This window comes from Bison bison, unplaced genomic scaffold, assembly GCF_000754665.1.
Source record: "Bison bison bison isolate TAMUID 2011002044 unplaced genomic scaffold, Bison_UMD1.0 scf7180017864312, whole genome shotgun sequence".
Classification (NCBI taxonomy): domain Eukaryota; kingdom Metazoa; phylum Chordata; class Mammalia; order Artiodactyla; family Bovidae; genus Bison; species Bison bison.
In genome coordinates this window covers 1,554,002-1,573,992 of record NW_011494884.1, presented here as the reverse complement: position 1 = coordinate 1,573,992, position 19,991 = coordinate 1,554,002, and the positions used below count along the sequence as shown (strand labels likewise).

At 44.4% G+C, this 19,991-nt stretch overlaps 1 protein-coding gene across 4 annotated transcripts in view; it reads right to left on the bottom strand.

Moving 5' to 3' along the window:
* Window positions 1-19,991, bottom strand: part of SFSWAP (splicing factor, suppressor of white-apricot family) — an 81,829-nt gene that overhangs the window by 1,856 nt on the left and 59,982 nt on the right. For 3 of the 4 annotated variants that reach the window (XM_010852443.1, XM_010852445.1, XM_010852446.1), the window contains 4 exons: window positions 18,532-18,797; window positions 13,739-13,894; window positions 12,372-12,497; window positions 433-588 (listed from right to left, as the gene is read on the bottom strand). In XM_010852443.1, the coding sequence (XP_010850745.1) occupies window positions 433-588; window positions 12,372-12,497; window positions 13,739-13,894; window positions 18,532-18,797 (704 nt within the window). The remainder of the gene's footprint in view (window positions 1-432; window positions 589-12,371; window positions 12,498-13,738; window positions 13,895-18,531; window positions 18,798-19,991) is intronic. The other variant, XM_010852444.1, reaches the window with a different exon arrangement.

Here is a 19,991-nt window from a genome sequence, read left to right as displayed (position 1 = left end):
GACAGGGGTTCTGGGGCTCAGTCACCGTGCACTCCTGTGCCTGCTCCCTTCCCGTGGTCACAGAGGCTCTGCAGCGGGGGCGACTCCCACCTCACACGGCCCATGTGAGGACAGAGGTGCCATCATCAGGGAACGGCTGCTGCCACATTACATCTGACGCAGGCGCTTCCCCAGGACTCGCACCCAGGGTCTGGGACGGGGAGGCCCCCCACCTGCGTCACGGGGGGGTGGGGGGTGGGGGCAGCCCAGGGTGCGGGGTGCAGGAGGCAGCCTAGGTTCTCTGACCTCTGTGTCCGCCTAAGGCTCATTTTGAGCCTGAGTGACACAGAGAGGAGGGCGTGGGAGCAGGGGTCTGGGGCTTTGCCAGCGAGCCTGCCCCGTCTCAGCTGCCCTGCGCGGCCCAGAGGTCGGGGCGGGTCACGGCGGGGCTACCTGGAGCGCTCCTGGCTGGAGCCCCGGCTCTCCACAGGAGAGATGCTGGCCGAGTGGCGGCGCGCGGGCTGCTTGCTCGGGGAGGCTGGCTGAGATCCGGCCTTGGACTTGGTCCGTGACCGTGAGCGTCTCTTCTTCTTCTTCTCGTGGGGGCTCCTGGAAGGAAAGCAGTGTTAGACAAAGGCACCGCGCTGGCTCTGAAGGAGTGCTGGGTGTATTCCAGGAGAATTGGGCAACTTCCCCCTTCTATACACATTAACTCTTTTTAAGAACTATGTACATTTAACTTGAAACCTGGATGGGTGTTAACAATATAAAAGCCATGCAAGAAGTGAAATGTAGACCACCTTTGAGACAGAAGTCCTGAAGTCAGATGCCTGTGGGTTTATAACACACTCAGCACTTTATCTGCATTTAAACACTCAAGATAAGCAACTGAGTGCTGTTTATGCTTCCTGTTCATTTATGCTGACTTAATGGGAATTTCCAGCCAGAAATGGAAAATGATTAAAACCAAGCTCTGCGAACACAAAAGCTCAGTGTGTCCTGGCCTGAGGTGGACAGTGCTCCGGGGCTGCCTGTGCTCCTGCTGGTCCCCACGGCCACGTCTCGCTGACTAGCCCACACGCTCCGAGTCACTAAGGCCTGCAATCCCACGTCAGAAATGTGCCCCCAGCTCCATCTCCCCTTTCCAGACCCTCCCCCGCCCAGAGAAGACATCCTTGAGCTTCCCGAAGGTCTCGTGCTACATTCTGCCCTGTGACCCTCCTTCTCGTGCCCCTAAAACGCCTGAAGAAAGAGGGAACGTGTGTAGATGGTGAAAGCGTGGAAGTGCACACGGGCACTGAGCCCCTCCTCTGGGCTTCCTCTCAAAGACCACCTGTTGCCAGTCCTTGAGAAGCCCACCCCGGCACACAGCACAGGGGCCTCCGCAGCCTGCCCTCTTGCTGTGACCAAGCATTTCTGGGAGACTCTTTGCAGACACAGGTCACCGTGAATTTCATGAGCCTGATGCCCAAACTGTGCAGGGTGCCAGCTGGAGGGTGGATGACAGGCTCCCAGTGCTATAGTGACCCCTGAAAATATTTATTGCTCTAAACACGGACACCCCAGGTCACCGCCTGTACAGCTCAGACTCCTCCCGGCTCCTCAGGACTCAGGTAGCTTGCAGGCCCTCCCCAACCTGCAGACACCCCAGGGTCTGTCCTCACGTCCTCTCACCATTTCACCTGCCACCCGACCTGTCACTCACCAGGGTATTTCCCTGGTGCCCCTATCCGCCTTGGTAGCAGAGTGTGGGGTACAGGCAGGGCCACCCCAGGCACCTGAGGGGGCTCGTGCTTGAGTCCAGGCCCCGGTTCAGCTCCCATGGGCCCCTGGCATAGCAGACTGCTGAGCCAGAGAAGCAAGCCGATCCTCCTGTCTGGCAGGGCACAGCTTTATGGCTCTGCCTCAACCACAGCACCAGGGTCTGGCCCTGGGTGGTGACAGCCTGACGACTTCAGCTGCGGGAAGTGTCCCCCAGTGAGCTGGGCTGTGGGGAGGTGGCCTCTGTGCAGGCCTGGATGAAGAGAAGTGGTCGAGAAAGAAGAGGCTGTTCCTGGGGCTGGACACAGAGGTGGAAAGTGCATAATACCACAGGCCTACTTCTTATACTGCAGAGGTTTTTGCGAATTTTTGTCTATAAACAAATGTCTAGGATTTCAAAGGAAGCAGGGTTAAAAAAAAAAAAAAGTGACCTCAACCCCAAATCTAGTTAAGCTCCTGGGGCTGCTGATATGAAATAAAGGTAGGTTAGCAATCCTGACCTGTAAATCACTACAACTTGATCTTCATAACAAAACTTTCCAAGTGTTTGCTTAAGGAATTAAGTAATCTAATTATTAATAGTATTATTTTAAATTGAGGTGTGCTTTACATCCAGCAAAATGCAAATGTCTGAAGTGCTATTTGTTGATTCTGGCCAAGTTGCAGACATGGTGAAACCCAGAAACCTCTCACAATCAGGGACATTCCACCATCCAGAAGGTTCTTCCACTGATGCTCTGCCATCTGCACCCCCTTCCCCTCCCTCACAGGACCCACTGCTCTGATTTCTAGCATGTATTAGGTTGGTGCAAAAGTAATTGCAGTTTTGCACTGCTGAACTTTGCTGTTTGACACTGGAATACATTCTTAAAAAAATGCAGTTTTGTTATATACATCATTTTAACACACATTTCTTGCTTTATGTTTTTTTTTGCTAATGACTTATTACTTGCTATTTATATTTATTTTAGAAATGATGTGAGATAAAGAGCAAATTTGAGCGATTTTCTTATTAGAGTTCAAAATGGGTCATAAAGCGTCGGAGACAACTCACAACATCAACAATGCATTTAGCCCAGGAACTGCTAACCAAAGCACAGTGCAGTGGTAATTCAAGAAGTTTTGCAAAGGAGAGGAGAGCCTTGAAGATGAGGAGTGCAGTGGGCGGCCGTTGGAAGCTGGCAACGACCAACTGAGAGGATCACTGAAGCTGATCCTCTTACAACTACCCGAGAAGCTGCCAAAGAACTCAGTGTTGACCATTCTACAGTCTTCTGGCATTTGAAGCAAATTGGAAAGGTGATAAAGCTTGTTAAATGGGTGTCTCATGAGCTGACTGCAAGTCAAAAAAAATTGTCCTTTTGAAGTGTCATCTTCCCTTATTGTACACAACAACAATGAACCATTTCTTAATTGGACTGTGACATGCCACAAAAAGTGGATTTTATACAACAAGTGGCGACAACCAGCTCAGTGGCTGGACCAAGAAGAAGCTCCAAAGCACTTCTCAAAGCCAAACTTGCACCAAAAAAAAAGTCATAGTCACTGTTTGGTGGTCTGCTGCTAGTCTGATCCACTACAGCTTTTTGAATCCTGGTGAAAACCATGACATCTGAGAAGTATGCTCAGCAAATGGATGGGATGCACTGAAAACTGCAACACCTGCAGCCGGCACTGGTCAACAGAACGGGCCCAGTTCACCTGCACTACACCCGGCCGCACGCTGTGAACCAGCGCTTCAGAAGTTGAACAAACTGGGCTACGAAGTTCTGCCTCATCCGCCATATTCACCTGACCTCTTGCCAAGTGATTACTGCTTCTTCAAGCATCTCAACAACTTTTTGCAGGGAACATGCTTCCGCAACCAGCAGGACGCAGAAAATGCTTTCCAAGAGTTGGTTGAATCCCGAAGCACAGATTTTTATGCTATAAGAAGAGACAAACTTATTTCTCATTGGCAAAAGAATGTGTTGATTATAATGGTTCCTACTTTGATTATATACTGTATGAATCTGCCTTCATACAGTTTAGGCTTTCTCCTGTTAACCGATACCTGAGTTGTTGCCAATTTTGGCAATTACGAATCAAGTGGGCATTTGCGGGCAAATGTTTATGGGGAGTGGACACCTGGGACCAGCAGAGTCGGGCCTTGGAGCAGTACATGCGGACTCTGTAAGAAACCGCCGAACTGTTTCCCAAGTGCTGTACCACCCTGCCCCCGCCTTGCAGCTACGTCTCAGGATTACGGCTGCTCACACGCTTGTCGACACTTACTACGTAATACCGGGCTTGCTTATTTCCGGCTATTCCTGTCAGTGTAAACAGCACTGCATTGTGGTTTTAATCTGCATTTCACTAACAGATGACTAATGAAGCTAAGCATCTTTTCATACCCTATCTTCACTGGCTATTTAAATATATTCTTTTTCTCATGCACAGTATTTATTAGTTGTTTATTTATCAAGAGAAACTATTCCGTAGCCCAGATATTCATGGTTCATACTTTAGGAACACAGATCAAGTGACTAACTACCACGGAACTCAACCCAAAGAAATCCTTTACATTCCCAAATCACTCTGCACTCTGAAAGACACCAGCCTTCCTCATCTCCTCCAGATCTTTTATGGAATCACAATTTGTGTAGGAAACCGTGTATGCCTTCTTTCCTGATTCACCCACAGCAAACTTAAGAGAAAAACTCAACTCCCAGGCACACAGTAAATGCTACAGCAATATCAAGTCGCAGACGCTTGACCAGAAGGCTGTGCATCCAAGCGCCCATCAGAGAACTGGAAGCCATGGTAGTTTTTCTCCCTGACAGCTCAACAACAACGTCCTTCCAGACTGATGGAGATGAGGCCCTTAAATATATTCTGTCATGAAACATCTTTCAGGCAGTCTGCCCCTTTTCTATGGGGTTGTCTTTTCGGTATTGACACAGGCCTTTGTCAAAGATACACACTGCAAATATTTCTCCCCATCTGGGGCCTGTCAATGCAGTTTAACTGTGCCTTTTGAATGAAATTTTTAATTTCAATGAAGTCAAATTTATAATCTTTTCTTCTTATGGTGGAATTGTCTATATCCTCAAGATTCTCTGGCACTTCATTAAATGTATTCTCCTTATTTTCTTAAAAAAACAAACACACACACACACACACACACACACACACAGAATGGTTTCAGTTTTCACATTTAGGTCTGTGATACATCTTAAGTTAAACTTGGTATATGGGGTACAGGTCACTGTTCTTCCACTTTGGTATCCAGTTATTCAAGCAAATTTTGTTGAAAAGACTTTCCTCACTGCGCTATTTTGGCTCTTTACCTCTTAAAGGTGTACAGCACATACTGTCTGATTGATGAAGCTTTCTAGTAAGTCTTGAATTAGTAGTAAAAGTCCTCCAATTTAGTTTCAAAGTTTTTTTCTTTTCTTTCTTTTCTAATTTCCTTTTGTTTTTGGCTGCGCCGGGTCTTTGTTGCTACACGCGGGCCTTTCTCCACTTGGGCGAGCAGGGGCTGCTCTCTCGCTGAGGAGCAGGCTTGCGGCTTCTCTTGTGGAGCGTGGGCTCCAGAGCGTAAGCTTCAGCAGTTGTGGCTCGTGGGGTTAGTGGCTCTGTGGCACGTGGGATTTTCCTGGACCAGGGGTTGAACCCGTGACTCTGGCAATGGCAGTAGGACTCTCAACCACTGGACTACCAGGGAAGTCCTCAAGGTTGTTCTGACTGCTAGTCAGTTTGCCAATACCTACAAGAAGCCCATGAGAGCTTTGATTGGGACTGTATTGGATCTACAGATCAATTTGTGGAGAAGAGCATCTGACTAATACCAAGCCTTCCAATCCATGAATACGGAGTTTCTCTCCATTTCTTTAAGTTTCCTAAACATTTTCTCTGAAATGTTTTATGGTTTTTCATTGTAGAAAGATCTTACATGTTTCCTTACACTAATCCATATGTAGTTTGCTTTTCTGATACTGTTATGGATGGTATTGCTTTTAACTTCATTTTTTAATTGTTTTATGCTGCTGCTGCTAAGTTGCTTCAGACACGTCCGACCCTGTGCGACCCCATAGGTGGCATCCCAGGGACGGCAGCCCACCAGGCTCCCCCGTCCCTGGGATTCTTCAGGCAAGAACACTGGAGTGGGTTGCCATTTCTTTCTCCGATGCATGAAAGTGAAGTCGCTCAGCTGTGTCCGACTCTTAGCGACCCTATGGATTGCACGCCAACAGGCTCCTCCGTTCATGGGATTTTCCAGAGAAGAGTACTGAAGTGGGGTGCCATTGCCTTCTCCGTGTTTTATGCTAGTATACAGAAATAAGAGGTTCCTTAAGATTTACATAATTATGTAAGAAGATAGTTTTACATTTTCCTTTGCAATCTTTATGCCTTCTATTTCTTTTTCTTGCCTTACTGTCATGGCTATGAATTCTATTACACAGCAGACACCCTGGCCTTGTCTCTCATCTCAGAGGAAGGCACTAGGAAGTGTGATGTTAGTTGCAGATTTTTCAAAGATGCCCTTCAGGAATTCCCTGGTGGTCCAGCGGTTAGGACACCACCTTTTCACTGCCGAGGGCCAGGGTTCAATCCCTGGTTAGGGAACTAAGTTCCCAAAAGCTGCTGGGTGCAGCAAAAAATAAAATTGGATGGAAAAGATTTCCTTCTATTGCTGCTTTTGCCAAAAATATCCCCCCCCTCCATTTTTCTTTTTAATGAATGGGTGATCAACTGTGTCAAATACTTTTTTCTGCATCCATTGAGATGTCATATGATTCTCTTCAATTTTTTTGTCAACACTGTGAATTACAACGACTGGTTTTTGAATGTTAAAGAACTCTGCACTTCTGAGACAAATCCCATTTGGTCCCGATGTATTGGTTATTATCCTTTTAGTAAACTGCTACACTCAAATCAGCTAACATTTTGTTAAGAATGTTTGCACTTCTTTTCCTGAGAATATTAGTTCATGACTACATCTACACCCCCTGACAAAACACACTCCACACCACACAGATGTGCACACACGTGGCCATCTGCTTCAGGGTGGGCTCATGAAGTGTTCTCTCTTCTGTTTCCTTCGAAGTGTCTATAAAACTGGTGTTCTCCTTTTTCTTGAATGTTTGTTAGACTCTACTGATAGAAGTCATCTGGGCCTGAGTTTTTTGGAAGTTTTAAATTATAAATGAAATCCCTTTAGTAGGTATGGAACTATTTAGACTTTCCATTTCTTCTGTTGTCCGTTTGTAGTTTGTTTCTTTCAAGGAGATTTGTCCATTTCACCTAAATTGTTAAGTTTATTGGCATGGTATTTATTTCCTTATTATTCTTTTAATATCTATTGGGTCTTTCATTCTTGATCAATCTAAAAACAGATTAATCAATTAAAAAAATCATTTTCAAAGAACCATCATTTGGTTTTACTATTTTCCTCTGTGAGTCTGTTTTCTGTTTTGTTGATTTCTGATCTTACTTTTATTACTTCCTTGCTTCTACTTACTTTTGGTTTAATTTGTTCTTCTTTTTTCTAGCTTAAGACAGAAGATTAGATCACAGTTTTTAGACTTTGCTCTTTTTTTAATATAAACATTTAAAGCTAGTAACTTCTTTCTGAGCACAACTGCACCTCACAGACTTGAGTGTCACATTTTCATTATTATTCATTTCAAACTATCTTCTACTTTCTCTTGTGATTTCTTCTTTGACCTATGGGTAATTTTCAAATATGTTAATTTTCAAATATTTGGGATCTTTCCAGATATCCTTTTACAGATTTTTATACTTAAAGTCGGCCTTCCTAGGTGGTGCTAGTCGTAAAGAACCCGCCTGCCAATGCAGGGACATAAGAGACTCAGGTTCAATCCCTGGGTTGGGAAGATCCCCTGAAGGAGAACATGGAAACCCAATCCAGTATTCTTGGCTGGAGAATCCCATGGACAAAGGAGCCTGGCGGGTTGCAGTCCATGGGGTTGCACAGAGTCGGACACGACTGAGCAACTTAGCACACACACACTTAGTCATGTGGTCGGAAGAGACACTCTGTGTTATGTGAACGTACTGGCACTAATTCAGTGGTACAGAGAATGGTCTAGCTTGGTGACTGGCCCGAGCACGCCACGACGCACACGCCATGAGAGTGCGTGCCTCACTGCAGGGCGTAGTGTTCAGGTGGTTGATGCTCTGCTCACGTTTGCTGCATCTGTACTGCTATACTGCCTGCCTTTTTCCCTTTAATTCTTTCAGTTTCTGTTTCAAGTATTTTAAAGCTTTTATTCAACACTCACATTTAAAACATTATGTGCTCATGAAGAACTGATCCCTTCATCATTATGAAAAGGCCTTCTTGATTTCTAGCACCACTGCTTCAAGTCTATGTGGTCTTCTATTAAAACAGCCATATTGCCTTTCTTCTTATTAGCCCTGTATGGTGTATCTTTTTTCAGTCTTTTAGATTTCAAAGTCTTTGTGTATTTCAGGTGTCCCTTAAGCAGCTTAGTATTAGGTTTTGCACTTTAATGTAGTCTAAATTTCTGCCTTTTAACTAGAGCTTTTAGTCTACTTACATTTAATGTAATTATTTGTACAGATGGTGTTAACAATCTCTTTTGCCTTCCAGTTGTCTATTTGTTCTTTTCCCTTCCCCTCCCCACTTTTCTGCTTTCTTTTGCATTAATAAAGCATTTTAATGTTCTCTTTAACAGTCTCTATTAGATTTTCAGCCTTTCTTAACTGGTTGCTCTACAACCTTTAACAGTCATAGTCTACAATGAATTAATAACATCTCATGCATGATGTAACCCACTCCAGTCTCCTTGCCTGGAGAACCCCAGGGACGGCGGGGCCTGGTGGGCTGCCGTCTACGGGGTTGCACAGAGTCGGACACGACTGACGCGACTCAGCAGCAGCAGCACGCATGATGTAAGAGCTGCAGAACAGCGGTATATCCCACTTACTTGATAGACACTTACTGATGTGTTCAGAGCAGTGATGAGCTGGAGGAATTCAATGCTAACCACCCCCTCCCCAATCAATCACTAACTATTTACTGTTATAAAGTAACGGGGACTTCCTGTTGGAGTATATGGTAATATGATTTGGCTAAACATTTTCATGAATTTTACTTTAAAAAATATTCACTCTACCCAAATTTAGATTTCTAAACACTCACTAAAAGGAACCATGATTCCTAGGAGAAATGACTGACCCCAGGTCCGAGGTAGGGGAAGCAACAGCTAAACCTAGAGTATCTTGGGTCAAAAGTGACAAAGTGCTCAAGGAACAACGGGGTCAAATGTGAGACGATGTCACCATCAAATGGAATATAATGGCAATGGATTATTATGCAACCAATATAAAACAAATTCCCCAAACCCCAAATCCACAATGATACTAAACAAAGGGTGGGGTGTCTTTAGAGAAAAAATGAGGAGAAAGTCGATGGCAGCAGACATTCACACTGTGCAGCGCCGCCCACAGACTACCTGCCAGTTCAAAGAGGAAAAGGCAAAAGCAAGTGCAACCTTAACCAAGCCATCAAACTCAGAGTCACTAGTAACGGGGCAAAGGGACACGTGTGCATCTGTGTGATACCATGGGAAGTCACACAGCAACATTTATACAGTATACAGTACTCTTGCCGCAGATACTTAACAGCAACACAGCCAAGAGGACAAAGTAAGACAAACCCAGAGTGTGGGGTCTTCAATGACCTGGACTGGCCTGGACTCGTGTAAGTCATGAAATACATACATAGAAAGGTGGGAGGGAGGGAGAGAGAGAGAGAGGAAAGCAAATGTGGGAAAAACATTAACAGTGAATTGAGCTACAAGCTTCATGCAGATGGCTGTTCACTGTACTATTTCTAAGTAAATTAAAAACTTTCTAGTAAGTTAAAATTAAAAAAAAAAAAATCAGCGAAAGAAGCATTGCATTCAATGATCAGCTTGTAGGAATAATCCTTCAAATCTGGGAGGAGGCACTTTCCCCTCAGTTGGGGGACCTGATGGGATTAGTCGCCCTGACTTGGTGCATAATTAGCTACCTGCTGCTGTACTGAAGCAGAGACCCCCTTCTCCGCCCCAGCAGCTACTCTGAGTAGAAGGACAGAGGGAACAGCCTGACTGTTGGGTTTATATAACTTGCCCTCTATAAAAACATATTCTGGACCTAGAGACAACTCTAGGTTTGTCATAGCTTTTCTTCTAAGGAGCAAGCGTCTTTTAATTTCATGGCTGCAGTCACTATCTGCAGTGATTCTGGAGCCCAGGAAAAGAAAGTCTGTCACTGTTTCCATTGTTTCCCCATCTATTTGCCATGAGGTGATGACAAACCTAGATAGATTAAAAAGCAGAGACATTACTTTGCTGACAAAGGTCTGTCTAGTCACAGCTATGGTTTTTCCAGTAGTCATGTATGGATGTGAGAGTTGGACGATAAAGAAAGCTGAGTGCCAAAGAATTGATGCTTTTGAACTGTGGTGTTGAAGACTCTTCAGAGTCCCTTGGACTGCAAGGAGATCAAACCAGTCCATCCTAAAGCAAATCAGTCCTGAATATTCATTGGAAGGACTGATGCTGAAGCTTCAATACTTTGGCCACCTGATGAGAAGAACTGACTCATTAGAAAAGACCCTGATGCTGGGAAAGATTGAAGGCAGGAGGAGAAGGGGATGACAGAGAATGAGATGGTTGGATAGTATCACCAACTCGATGGACGTGAGTTTTAGCAAGGTCCAGGAGTCGGTGATGGACAGGGAAGCCTGGTGTGCTACAGTTCATGGGGTTGCAAAGAGTCAGACGTGACTGAGTGACTGAACTGAACTGGGAGACAACTCAGTTTATAATCACCACCATGAAATTGACCAGTAATCATGCACATGTTCAACTCTTCTGGGTTCCCCCTGAATCCACCACTGCCCACAGCCCCTCAGAGTCAGGTCACAGGATTAATCCCATCCACCAGGGCAGGGCAGCTGGGCCCTGTAGTGGGATGAATCTTGACTTCTTTTGTCTGACTTAAAGTTCCGATGATAACACAAGCTCTGATGAATCCTAATATAATTACCATAGTCTCAAGTGATAGCTCTTTTAATGCAATGGCTAATTTTGAGGGTAAAGCAAGAACTCTTCTGTTAGGAGAGATTTTCGGCTACAAGGAATTAATTTTAGACCATGCCCTTTACATATACCAAGGGTGATGATAAATTTCAAATGTCAATTACTTGAATAAGGAATAAAATTTAAAATGGACTTCACTTTTCATCATGTTATCCTGGAACAGTCACGTACGCTTAGTGAGGGATTTCTAAGGCACAAAATGAAATTTATAAACAGACGGAATGAGTCTGTACATGAAGCCTTTGCTGAAATATATTAGCTTCACAGCTCCTTTCTGATTTTTCTGTTTTTACTGTTTTAAGAAAATGAGATGACATTTTATCATTTAATGGAACGATCTAGCCAGACTGCAGGAACATTATTTGGCTAGCAATGCCTTTTAGAACTCTTCCTGTTAAGGGCAGTGCTGATGGAGGCGGGTCTCTGAGGCAGGTTTGGGTGATGGTTGGGTTCATTTGCCCAAGAATGGCAGACACCTGAAATTCAGATCTGTCCTCTGGAAGGCTCCAGAAGGTTCTGGAACTCTGGATGTCCTGACACACACAAACACTAAGCAGCATAGTCTCATGCAATCTGAGACTACGATGGGCAACAATGGCATCCTGCCTGTTTCTGGATGCCTCAGTCGCTGGGACAGCAATACTCCTGTCCACCTACAACAGCTGGGGCCTGCTTAATTCCAGAGCCAGGGCACAAAAAACAACAAGCCTCATTTCTGGGGCAAATGGAAATACAGAAGCCAAGTGACTTAAAGTATTCAGGTGGCACCTCCCACAATGGACGGGATGGTCTCCAGATGGCAATGCTTAGCTGAGAGGGAAACGCCCACTGGTCCACCAGCCCTGCTCCTGGCTTGGATTCTGTGTCTTCTCAAGTCAGTGGTGGTACTGGGGCCTCTGGTGGCAGAGGTCAGCCCTAGAGCTCTCTCCCAGGGAGCGAGAGCGGGGGCCCTGGCTTGCTGAGTGTCAGAGGCCCAGACCAGGGGTGGCGGTGATGTGGGAACCTGGCTCTCTCACCCTCCTCGACAGGTCTCTTCCAGTGGTCAAGGGGTCAGAGGACGGACCCTGTCCCTGCTCTCAGGCCCACTCCTGGGAGCTGAAGCTGGGGCCTGGTCCTGAGCAGCAGGGACCTACTTGAGACTTGAACTTCTGATTTTCCTTGACACTCATCCCTACTGTCCTTTCCCTTCTCGACAGGTAGAGGATAAGGTGCTGTGTGTGGGGGGTCCAGAGGAGCACCTAGACTTGGGGAAAATGGAGACCCCATGACCCACTGCAAAGACAGATGGTCCCTGGCTCTAGCATGGCAAGTTCCCCTCTGCCTGTGAGAGTTCCAGAGCAGTGGAAATGCTGCCAGGATGACTCAGGATCAGTCAAAGTAACTGCTTCCCTGGTTCCCGACAGCTCTGTGCTGTGGATGTGGAAGCCCCACCTTCCCAGTACAGGTCCCACGTCTGCGAAAGCCCCACCTTCCCAGTACAGGTCCCACGTCTGCGAAAGCTTGGTTGCCTACCTGGACCGGGTCCGCTTCCTGCTGACTCCAGGGCTGTTACTCATCCGGTAGGCGGTGGGGACACTCCTGTCCTCCCGTCGTCTCTCGGGGGAGTGCGCTCGTCTCCGAGGGGACCGGGACCGGGACCTGGGCAGAGGAAGGCGGGCCTTTCAGCTCTCTGTGTGTGGGGGCAGGGGAGCACCTCCACCACTGAGGTGGCGGCCAGCCCTGGCCTGTCCTCTGAGGCCCGCCCCCAACCTCCCTACTCTTGCCGACCCAGAATGGGATCCAGGCTCAGGGGCAGAGTGCTTGTCACGCCAGTGCTAAACTTCTAACCGGGGCACAACTAATGCTGAGGCTGGAGCCATGTGCTCTTGGCCGGCAGCGGCCAGCTCCCCGACTGGGCGTCTCCCTGCAGGTCTTGGTGGACGCGGGCCTGCTGCTGCTCTTCCTCCCTCTTGCCTTTGCCCTAAAAAGTTCAGCTCACTGATATTTCTATCAAAATTAGGGATGGAAAGGCATTGAGACTCTAGTGAGTTTTTCTACTTGTTCTGAATACTGGCAAGAGGAAGAAACTAAAAAGAATAAAGTTAGAAGGTGACTTGAAATTTCTCCTGTGTGCACTCATCTTATGGGCTCTTAGCATGAAGAACAGGCTGCAGGCCCACTGGCAGGAAGCCTAAACCTTCAATCCAATTCAGACCATGCCATTCCCGCGAAAATTTTGGCTAAATCATTTGTTTCTGAGATTTCTAATGTTTTACTCTCCCCTTTCCTGTGCCTGGAAAAGGACTATTCTATTCATGCAGTGTCCCACAGACACCAGCACATAGAGCTCCAACTCCAGACCCTCACCTGTGGGGTCAGGTCCTTAAGAAGAGACCTTTAATAATAGGGTTAGGACTCTTATTTAAGTTTTTTGTCCATTCAGTGAAAATACTATTTTGGGGAAATCTGAAATAAGCAGATATCTGAGCAAAAAAACAAACAAACAAAAAAAACCCCCCAAAACCAAAACAATTTATTTCTGTTCTGTTTCTATGACAACACACTCAAAACCAATGTAAAGAAGAGATGTTTTGATTTTTGTCATCTAAAAATATTCTACACTGAATCATTCCAGTTACAACCAAACCTCCCAAACAACACACATGGTTGTTGCAAAGATCAGCCTGTAATCACATTCCACCCTCTGTGTCATGGAGAAAACCCTGAGTCATTCCTGAAAAAACACCACAACCACAGAATGAACCTGCTCCGGGATCAACTCCCCTCGACTCTGGGGCTCCTCCCACACAACTGCTTCTCAGCTTATACAGCGGTTTTGATTTTCCAGACCTTTCCTAAGATTTAAGTAACAGATTACAAAGGTGAGGTCAGTCAGACACCTTGACATTTTACCAGGTTTCCCCTCAAAAGAGCTCCAGGAGGCAAATCTGCTCGTGGTCGAAGCTGCCTGATAACTGTCCCGCTCTGCTGCTGCTGCCACTGCCGAGCTGCTCTGACAAGGCTCCGTGCTCAGCGTCCCTGGGGAGGCTGTGGGTCTGTGATATGGAGGTACACACTTCACATTCAGAATAAAATGTGCTGAGCTGGGCAGCACTAGAACCCTGAAAAAGGGCTCTGCTTAATCAAAACTATCGCACCTATGGAACGCTCAGACGCAGAATTCTACAATAAACTCAATAACCAGGAAAATGGATTAGTTTTTAATGTTTGCAAATTCGTAACTTTGAAATACAATACCATTTAGCGGTGGCTATGAGTATTAGATTTCTTTAAAGTGAAGAGGCTGTTACCAGTAGATTTCAAGTTATCTGGGAAAAAAGCCCATCTCAGAATTATGGGCCATGAGCTATGCCAGATAACACTTGGGTTTTATTTTGATTAAAGAAGCTCTAATGTTTTTATTCTATTAAGTAGGCTCTTAATATTGCTACCACGACACAGTTCAAGAAACAGGAATTCCATTCTTTCCTTAAATCATCTGTATAACGTGACCAGAGGCCTTCTTATAGAGATGCAATAGTCTGAATTCAAAAAACTTCAAGCATAATGCAACTTGGATATTTTTTTCTTAAATAATAATAACAGTTTGTTGTCAAATAAAAGCATAAGGAAACCTTTTGTCTGAATGATGAGATATTTATAAATAGCTGCTTCTACCAGTGTTTAACCACATCTTCGACCCACTTCTCCATTCCTGTTACTTCACTGCTCACAGGTCCTCATGGAACCCAACGAGTGTCACTGGTGCCCTGGCAGCAAGGATTCGGCACCAACTGGCTTGAATAACCAAGAGGATCCCAGGTTTTACTTCTTTTAACTTTTGAACTGTGGACCCAACTTCACTCACAAATCCTTCCTCCTCTCTTGAGGGGCTAGTGTCTCCACAGCTTTTCTCCCCAACACTATTATCAATGGCTGTGGCTCTGTCTGGGGTTACGACTCACTTCCTGGAAACCAGCATGTGAACTGTCTCCTCGTGGGAACATCAGTGCCCCACGTTCCTTCAAAGATCAGGATCAGGAGATAAACCACTCACTCACTGACTAGATATGCAGTTTATCAGTGGAAGAAGTGAGGAATTACAAATTTCAAACTAAAATATGACCCCAATTTGGCCCACCTGAGTTCTTTTTGAACATTAAATGTAACTGTTACAAAAGCCACGTTAACCTCCAGCCTCTCCTTGAGTGAAAGCCCTGAGGGAACTTTACTTCAGGAAGTGACACAAGGGCCCATTATCCTCCACAGAGAACACCCCAAAATGTGGGGGTGCAGAGTTCTACCTAGAAACCTCCCCTTAGACACAAACTAACCAATGAAATGACACCACAGGTGATCTTATTAAAAGCTTTACAAATAAATTGAATTTCAAGCTTTAGTCTCATTGAGTTTAGTTTTAAAATACCTAAACTATTAAAACTGGATTTTAATTTTAGGCAGTAAATTGCATGAATACATCTTTATCCCATTAAGATATAAAACCTAATGTGATATAAAAGCAGAAAACAACAGAGAAAGAAGTCTTATACTTTAATCAATGTTGATTTAAAAGACACTAAATACTGCCTTTCGGTAATCACTGTGCTTTCTGAGAAGCAACAGACTGATTTCCAAAACTAAAGATTTTTCTATGACTAATTCACCTTTGGAGAGCCCAAGTCATCAGTAATTTAGACATACTTGATAAATGGGACTTCAACCACACAAGCATTAATATATTAACATAAAAATTACTTATGATAGTAAAGCTTTTTAATCTTAACTTTCTACATTTTACATAGGACTTTAGTAATTTAATATACAAAAGAAAATATATTTCAACTGTAGCATCCTACCCCAAGCAGAAATATTAACAAAAGTCATTTTACTTGAAGCTGGCAGTAGTCTTTTTAAAACAATCGATTAAATTGTGTCAGGCCCAAGAAACAGTCTGATATATCCTATGTAGACATTATGTCTGTAATGGGTTATTCTATCTGAAAAGACAGTTAAAGAAATAATTATGATAGTTATCATTAGCAACCTCAATATTTTGGTTAAAATTTAATTTTTTTCTTTTACATTTCAAACAATTCATATTACCAAGAACACCAACCTCCCTCATTTCATAACTGCTGCATTCGAAATTCAGTTGGGTCCCTAGAAATTATTAATGTGAGCTTGGATTAAGAAAGCAGGTCTATAACCAGCTTAGAAAAATATATAGTTTTATCAGATAAAACTCACTCTTCTCAGAAATAAGAGCTGAGGCAGGATCCTACTTGGTGAAGGTAACTTATGTCGCTGGGACCCAGAGACCAACCACAGGACAGGTGGGCTCCTCCATACATCCAACCAGACCTGAAACCCACTTCAGCGCCCTGAGTTCAGAGGTGGTCTGATTTCAAGCAGCATCACTGTCACATATAAGCTTTCAAGGCAAAACTTCCTGGACAAATACTTTGAAGGTTTTGTTTTCTAATAGTATTTTTAAAAAACAATTTATAATAAAGTTGCACTTTGCCTTGATACTTTATTTAAGCTGTAAAATCAAACACCAAAGATCTGCTGATTTAACTAAAGTCAGCTGATTTAACTAAAATTAACTGAAAGTATCACATAGATATTACTCTGTGTGTGTGTCTTAGTCACTTAGTTATGTCCGACTCTTTGGAACCCCATGGACTGTAGCCTGCCAGGCTCTTTTGTCAATGGAATTCTCCAGGCAAGAATACTGGAGTGGGTCGCCATTTCTTTCCTCATAGATACTACTAAGATTTTTTTAAAAGTTTGAGAATTATGAGAATACTCAGCTCTCTTTACACATAAAATACTTTGTTGGTAAAATTAAGGTAAAATTGTCGGCCTGCCATCACAGAACTCATATTAACAATTTTTTAATCTTTAACTGAAAATTATACACTAAGGATTAGGATTTTGTTTCTTGCACTTGTCAGTACTGAATATATGAAAACAATATTAAATACACTTGAATATAAAATATGTAAGTCTAAACAATATAAAATATACTTGCATATAAAATATGTAAGCCTATTCTAAAATAAAAGCTATTTTAAAAATACTAACATAATATACACAATGACTTACTCTACTATAGATAGTCAATAAAAACCATGGAAATCCTAGAGAGTTGAAATTCCAAGTGTTTCATGAACACTTCTAGTTCTGAATAGACCAACCTGGGGAAAAGTCTGTGGCCATCAGGTCTGACCAGATGGGTTCACCTAAGAACCAGGCACCCGCACCTACTGTTTGTCTCAGCATGCACCACAAAAACCAACTCATTTCTTACATAAGAAGCGACCTAAGGAGCCCTGAGCATTATCAGGCCCCTAGAAGGGGATTTAGGAGTAGATTATAATTTCTTCTCTTTGAGCCCTGAAATAAATGAAATCTACAAAGGATTTTACTGGGTATGGTTATTATTCATAGGGCTTGTACAGGTCTATTTACTTCCACTATATTATAAGAAATTTTTTCAAATAAGAAACCCTAGTTTTGATATATACATACAAGTTCCTGGGGACTTTCAAAAATTGGAAATATGTCAGCAAAGTTGTTCATTTAATTAAACAACAAGGTGTGTGTGTGTGAGAGAGAGAGAGAGGGAGGGAGAAGGAGAGGGAGAGCAAGGGATAGAACATATAAAGAACTAGCAAAAATGCAGAGCCAAAGATCAAATTTATTTATCGTGGAGGTAAGCCTAATTTCATTGTAGACAAGGGTAAATACTTGTCAAGCCTTGAAGGTCTGGTCTAGGTAAAAACTGGGAAGCATGTTGTTTTAGGGTATATTCAAGAAAGGCTAATGTGTATACAGTACAGTTTTTTTAAACATAAAAAATAAAAAGTATAGGGCCATCTGCATTTTTCACATGGAAAGGAAAGAAAACATCAATTGTAGAAGAAGTAGATTAGTACAAGTGCTGTGCTAGAGAAACTAAGTCCAATTGACATTCAGTAAGAAATCAGAAGGCGTGAGGTAAGTTTTAAAACTAGAAACTTGCTTTTCTAAACCTCCTGTAAGTCAGATGCTTTAAAAATCAGAAAAGCACCTGCTTCACTAAGCACTCAATTCTGTGATCCTTACAGGTTTTCATGTTTATTATTTCTGTTGCATAAAACCTTAAGCTGCTTCCTCAAAAGCTGGCTTTTGGTGGAACAGTGACTGTTAGTGGGAGGCTGGAGAAGCAGATTGATTGAGAAAGCAGATCTGTGCCTGTGTTTCCTCCTTTACGGGCACTTGCAGGTGTTGTGCCAGTGAAGCTGAACACAGCCACAGTGCACGTGTCTCTCGTGTTGGCAGATACACATTCAAAAGGAATTAGCTTGGGAAAGTCGACTCATTCACCAAACAAAACACCCCCGACCCTGTGAATTTTCCACACATTTTCAGCAAATACGCTAGGCTTGCTCCCAAGACCTGTTAAAAATTTAAATACCTCTCTTCTAAGAAAAACCTGGCAATAGTTGATGAATTTTGGAAAGTCAGGTTAAAAAATATTTTGAAAAGAGATTGCAGGACGCATCTCTGCGTAAAGACACGCAGGTGTGTGGGTCTGTGCTTGCGGCAAGCCGGGGGAGGGGAGCCCCGCGCCCCCTGCTGGCGAGCAGGAGCAGCGGGATCCGCCCCGCACCCGACGCCCGGCCGCGGCAGCGCCCTGCACACTCACCTCGAGCGCCGCGCTGTCCGATAGGCACTGGGAAGACAATGCTTTGCTTTTGAGTGAGACCTAGACCTGGACTTGGACGACGAATGATACTTGGGAGACCGCGATCTTGTTCGAGACCGTTTTTTGTGCTTTTTCTTTTTCCTCTCTCTTTCTTCTTCTCTCGGCGGGTCTTTGCTTCGGCTCGAGCGCCCTTCTGGAGGCTTCACGTCTAAAGTTGGCAGAGGTCTGCCTCCAGCCAGTAGAGGACAGGGCACGGTACCAGCCTCCTGGAAACAGAAGCACACGTCCGGGTCTCAGCAAGGAAGATAGGCTGTTTCAAAATGTGTGTATAAGATTCCGACTTTGGCGCTCTCTCATCTGTTAGAGCAGCCCATGCCTCCGTCTGTGGCTCTAAATATACCCCCGGCATCTCTGGGAGAATGATGGCTCCTCAGAGGCCAAGAGCACGAATGCCTACCTCTCACGGCCGAGCCTTCCCGTGCAGGGTCCCGTCCCCAGCCTGCCAGGCTCTGGAGGCTGGATCTGAGAAAAGAAACGCGGCACATGGAGGGCTGTGTTAGGAAACGAGCCCCACCTGCTCTTTCCTAAATAATTGTGACTTTCCACTAAAAAGGAGATTCTTCAAATTGCTAGCACTAGGTTTTTATGCATCTCTGCTCTGCCTGAACCAAAAGAGGTTCCTTTTTGATTAAAAAAAAAAAAATTATTTGTTACTAGAACACTTTCTTTCTTTGTATGAGGTAGTGGATATTAACTTACTGTGTCGATTACTGCGTATTTTATGTAAGTCAGATCATGCCATGCACCTTGAACACACAGTGCTACATGTCAACGGCTAACTGGAAAATGGTCCCTCACCATCTGGTGCTACAAGGATGAAGTCACCGGTCACTGGAGTTGCTGACCTTTGACACCCTGAAAGAAGTTCAGGGCAGAGATCAGGAAAGAGGCCCTCTGTGCTCTGGGAAAAACTGGCAGAACGTGCCTTCAGATAGTTAGACCTTTACAGGAGAAGATTCTAAGAGCGATTCTTGTACCTCCTCATGCCTGGAAAAGCACTAACATTACTAACAGAGACATCTGCTCCTCCTGATAAGCAGCCATCTTCCGCCAAAACGTGTGTTTCACTGCACATTCCGCTTCACCAAACTCACGTATACACGGACCCTGCCCCCCACCTCTCAGGAGCAGTTCCTCAGAGGTCTGACAGGCTGTCTCCCCAGGCTATCATCCTCATTTTTGTCCCAAATAAAACTTGATGTGCACCTTTTCTCAGGTGACACAATTATACCTCAGTAAAACTGAAAGTAAAAAAATAAAGCCACTAACAGGAACCACAGACAAGACAATCCCATCAACGCAACCCAGCCTTACTCCACATGTATCAACACAGCAAGGAATTTCACTTAATGGGTTATCAGTCTTCAGACCTCTGTATCCAAGTATGACAGACACACAGA